The 5,000-nt window shown below is 43.0% G+C and overlaps 2 protein-coding genes across 2 annotated transcripts in view; both read right to left on the minus strand.

Annotated features, from left to right (window-relative positions):
- adgb (androglobin) overlaps positions 1-2,019 on the minus strand; it is a 46,334-nt gene extending 44,315 nt beyond the window's left edge. Inside the window, exons 1-3 of the mRNA XM_012824670.3 lie at positions 1,717-2,019; positions 755-908; positions 313-402 (exon numbers count right to left, since the gene is read on the minus strand). Coding sequence (XP_012680124.2) covers positions 313-402; positions 755-908; positions 1,717-1,793 — 321 coding nt within the window. The 5' untranslated portion in view covers positions 1,794-2,019. The remainder of the gene's footprint in view (positions 1-312; positions 403-754; positions 909-1,716) is intronic.
- Positions 2,020-2,648: 629 nt separating this feature from the next.
- Positions 2,649-5,000, minus strand: part of rab32a (RAB32a, member RAS oncogene family) — a 17,872-nt gene continuing 15,520 nt past the window's right edge. The window contains exon 3 of the mRNA XM_012824717.2: positions 2,649-3,991. Coding sequence (XP_012680171.1) covers positions 3,842-3,991 — 150 coding nt within the window. The 3' untranslated portion in view covers positions 2,649-3,841. The remainder of the gene's footprint in view (positions 3,992-5,000) is intronic.

Genomic DNA, 5,000 nt, shown 5'->3' on the forward strand with positions numbered 1-5,000 from the left:
CGGACAACAGACTTGGCCAGCCAATCATGGCTGGCGTAGTGGTAACGTGCTTCTGAAGTGCTAGTGAGACACCGAAAGGATGCTAGAAAGACAACTGGGGAACCCTCTTTATTCAAATGTTATTCACATGTGCCCAACTCAAATGTGCTCATCTCTATGCTTAATGCCTTGAGCTCTAAAACCACTTAAACCTGAGAAAGCCTATGCACAGCACACACCTCAGCAGACACCCTACGCCACTTCTACTGTTTGTCATTTCACCAGTCAGTGCACTAATCCAGCTGACCGCCTCACTGAGTTTGAGCTTCTCACCTTGACAAGGTACTCCGAGGGACGTTTCCATGAGTGGACCTTAAGAGACGTGGGCAGGTCAATCTTCCCCTCTGGATCTTCAAAGAATTGCTGTGGAAATGTTCAAATACACACACACACACAAACACACGCACACACATACAGAATGCAAAGGAAAGTATGGTATAGTGGTTTTGCTAGTCATATAGCGACACTTAACCTTATAATTCCATGTAACCACATGACCAAAATGTTGCTTTGTCAACGGCTATTATGATCAGCTACTTTGTTTTTAGACAAAAGTATTTGGCTTTTCAACAAGAGCAGACACACACAGTATCCTCTAAATGTTTTAACATACAAACTGATTTCCTCCTCTTTCCTACATAGGATACTAAAATTACAAACACAACACATTCAAAGGGAGGTCTTAATATGACAGGGCACTTCCTTGCACACTCACTGTATTGGAGCCCTTGCCACCCTTGGAATCTTTGCTTTTGGACGCGTCCCATTTCTCTGCGTTGAGCTCTGCCTCGTTCCACTCGGGCCAGATCGGGACCCTCTTCCTTAGGTCCCCTAGGGCCTCTGACGTACTGGTCACCAGAGAAGAGGCTCTGGAGCACACAGTAACACTTGGTAATATTTTACATTTTGCACATTGTGACTTAGTTAGATATAGCAGTATCTCAGTTCGGTTTCTACCTCACTCAGTAATCATTTGTTTATTTTCTGTAATGTTAGCGAGATTTGATTTAGTAGCAGTAGCTAATTGCTCAAACACATGTTTGTTGCACACCAAAAACATGTTTGTTGCACACCTTGTTACTTTAAAGGAATTCTCTAAACATGGTTGATAAATAACCAAAAATGTGATCATTAGTGGGTAAGCAGTAGAATTATTTTTGTTTACCACTTTGTTTTTTGCCTTCTACCCATGTTTAAGGACTGTGGAGCTTGTATATTGGGATTTTATTTTATTTCATTTTATTTTTGATATATTGTCAATGTTATGTTTGATATATACGTTAATGCTATTTTTTTTAGGTTGTATAGCCTTTTTTCACTCTGGCATGGGGACTGCCAATGGAAACTAGCCTTTTGGCTAGAATTGGGTGCATTTACATTTTAATGTTCATGAATGTACATTGTCCTTGATCAAATAAATACATTGATTGATTGATTGATTGATTGATTGTGGGTATGGAATGCAGTGTAAAGCGTGGTAGAGGTCTATTGGTCAATGATACAGTAGCTATGTAAATTGTGGGATATCTGACATAAATCCAAATGGCACGAAAAATTATTGTAGCTGACAACTGTCAATTTTTAGATGACTTTATCATGTGAGGTTACATCTTTTAGCTAAGCGCTAAATAGCTAGCAACAGCTTGCTAAGTTAGTAGGTAATGTTACTAAACTTACTCTTTATTCGGTGTCTGCCCTGGGGACGAAGTAACTCGACTGGAGGAGACGTCCTTTTTCTTAGGGGCCTTGGACATTGTGGGTTTCTTGCATGTAAACCACTGAAATCACTGGCAAACGGTGTTAAAAACACAGCATGTTTCTTATCAGGCTGTGTTGTGCTTACCTAGCTCCCGGTAAAGTTTGCACCCGTTGCCTAGCGACAGGACCTCATGTGTTCAGGACAAATTGAAGCGTGCGCCCATAGGGGAAAATCCCTGCACGTGATGCAGATTAATCAAAATTGGTCACATGCGAGGCTAAATTTGTCCCGCATTTAGAGCTTGTAAAATTTTACACTGAAAAAATAAAATCGCTGTGCCAAACAGCTTAGATTATTTAGCTATGCTTTGGAAGACCACCCACACCCACAGCAAGAATAGGCCTACAAGATTATTTTAAATCTTTTTCAGAAATGGTGAACTGGAAGACCATGCTTTCAGTGATTATAAATAACTGGAGGGCGGAGACATGAGTCTGGTGACTCTCTCACACAGCCTACTCATTAAGTGACCCCTGCTTTGTGCTTCACACACAGACACATACAAATAGGATTATTTAACGCAACCTTCATAGTTTTAGCTCTTACCAAATAAACAAATACAAATAAACTATACACGCTTGTACACAAAACACACTGTTCTAAATGCATCCTGAAACTGAAACTAACTAATTAAACTGACTAACTAAAGGTCTCCTGACTCTTTGCCTGGTCCTTCCAATGGAATCACATGCATGCACTCTCTGTCTCTCCTTCACACGTGCACACACACACACACACACACACACACACACTCTCTCGCTCTCTCTCTTTCTCATAAGCTACCAAACCACCACCACCACCACCACCACTATCCCCAAAATAAGAATGTTCACACAATGAAGGCACATAATAAAGTTGTTCAATAAAAGCTTTATTCTTTTGATACTTGAGAGGTCTTTTCTCATGTAAACTGGACCATAACTGGCAGTCCTCCATTTTGTAAAAAAAAAAGACACTTGATTCATTGCTGAACATAAGGGCAGAGGCAAGGGGCAGTTCCCTCACAACATGCAGTGTTAAAACATTAAATACCATTAAGATTAAGACTAATTACCACTACAAGTACCTTGGGTGTCTGCACATTATTGTTCACATGTAGTTAAATACAGACAGACCAGTTTGGAGTCGCATTCTCTTTTTTTTAAAAAGAATAAAGAAAAGTTTAAAAAAAACGTGCATGTTTGGCAAACTACAGGCTTTACAAACTCTTAAGACACAAACACAGAGAGGTATACACACACAATACACTTATATCCTGTGAGAACCTCTCTGGTACTTCTCTATGGTTTTGAATGGTTTTCCTATGACTTAGTACAGTTTAGTCCAGTCTAGTCCTGCCTTGGTGCATGTACGAGAGATGTGCAGTGAGAAGAGGCCTCAGCCTCTACATTTCTCTACTGTGTGGCTTAGAAATACAAGAGCCCAGCATGTAGGGTGGTAGAGGAACAACCTCCCCTTCAGCATCAAACTATTGGCACAGTGACAGTGAAGCTGGCCCCACAGTACTATCTGTGGTTAGGCTGGAAGATGTTTCAGTGAGTGTGTGTGTGTGTGTGTGTGTGCGTGTGCGTGTGTTTTGTTTAAAGGTTGATAACGGGGTTGGAAATATAGACAAACACACATACACTGTGAGACTCTCTCTCCCTGTGAGTCTTTCGCTCTCACTCAAAAGGGCGCACAGACACACACACACACACACAGACAGAGATAAACAAACATGTACACAGTTAAAAGTGGTTGTATCCCAGAGAGAGAGGGAAAGGGAGAGGACAAATTCAACAAGGAAGATAGACTAAAAAAGGTCACACATAGAGAACAAACGTGATGAGAACGAGACTTCATGCTGGAGTGAAGGATTGTGGGTAGTGTGATAACAGGAGTCAGACGCCTCCAACACAGGCCACCCTCTCTGGTCAGGATGGCAGGGTAGATCCCGTCCGTTCGGAGCATGCTCGGGAGTCCAAAGGGCAAAGGTCAGGGGGTCAGAGAGGGCGATAGCGGCACCCGTTGTGCTGTGTTATTTCACGTAATTTCGCAGCGTCGCTAGCAGCAGCCTGACTTGCTCTCTGCAGTGGCAGGGTCCTGTTCAAGACGAACACGGTCGCCATTGCTCTCCTCGTACGGGAGGCCCTTGTCGTTCTGCAGGATGTGTTCCACCAAGGACCGGGCCGCTTCGTCCACGTTGATGTTCTCCTGCAGAACACACACACACACACACACACACACACAAATGTGAAAATTAAAACATACAGAAAAAGCTGAAAACTTAAATGCACAGCAACCTACAATTGCACATCACTTCCTTCGTCCACCCCTCACCGAGAGCGAGGTACAAAATTCCTGACTTGTAGCCGTCCTACTACATGCCCGCAGGACCCCATTCCTACCAACCTCCCCCAAGCCTTATCTCCCTGTGCAGGCTCTGGGAACGTTTCCAACCACATTCAGACTGGCCCAGGTAACATCCCCTCCCATCTCAAAATGATTATGTTATATGTTATATGTTATTTTTTATCTTGTATGCCCATCTACTGCGTAGATGTTGCCTGCCAGGTCATAAGATTTTCACTGCTCTGATGTCGCTAAGATATTGGTGCATGTGGCAATAAAGACTTTGACTTGACTTTGACTTTGAAAAGGCCTTCACTCAACCCTGCTCAAGTTGAAAACTATCAGCCATTCTCGTACTTCCGTTCTTATTCTTCATAGACAATTGAAAGGGTAGTTTTCAAACAGGTCTCAGAATTCCTGATGGAATGGCCTCCTTGATCCAAATCAGTTGGGCTTTAAGAGTGGCCACGCCCCTGAAATGGCTCTATAGTCTATGACAGAAACCCTGAGTGCAGCTCGAGTTGCAGCTCAGTCCTCGGTTCTTATCTCGCTGGATCCATCAGCAGCCTTTGACACGGTGAACCACCGTATCCTGCTATCCGCACTCTCTGAAATGGGCATCTCGCGCAAAGTGCATTCCTGGTTTGAATCCTAGCTCACTGGGCGTCCTTTCAATGGGTCATGGCAAGGACAAACGTCCATATCCCCATCAAATTCAAGTCACTAATGCTTGCCAACAGAGTAACTTCTACTTCTTCTTAAACTCAATCATACCTCAATCGAGCACCTCCTTTCCTAACATGTCTAACACCATAAGATGCCTAACTCACAGTTACAGTGCAAGTCCGTACCTGGTCTCCTTGCACTTTGT

Source organism: Clupea harengus, chromosome 15, assembly GCF_900700415.2.
Source record: "Clupea harengus chromosome 15, Ch_v2.0.2, whole genome shotgun sequence".
In the NCBI taxonomy this organism is placed as follows: Eukaryota; Metazoa; Chordata; class Actinopteri; order Clupeiformes; family Clupeidae; genus Clupea; species Clupea harengus.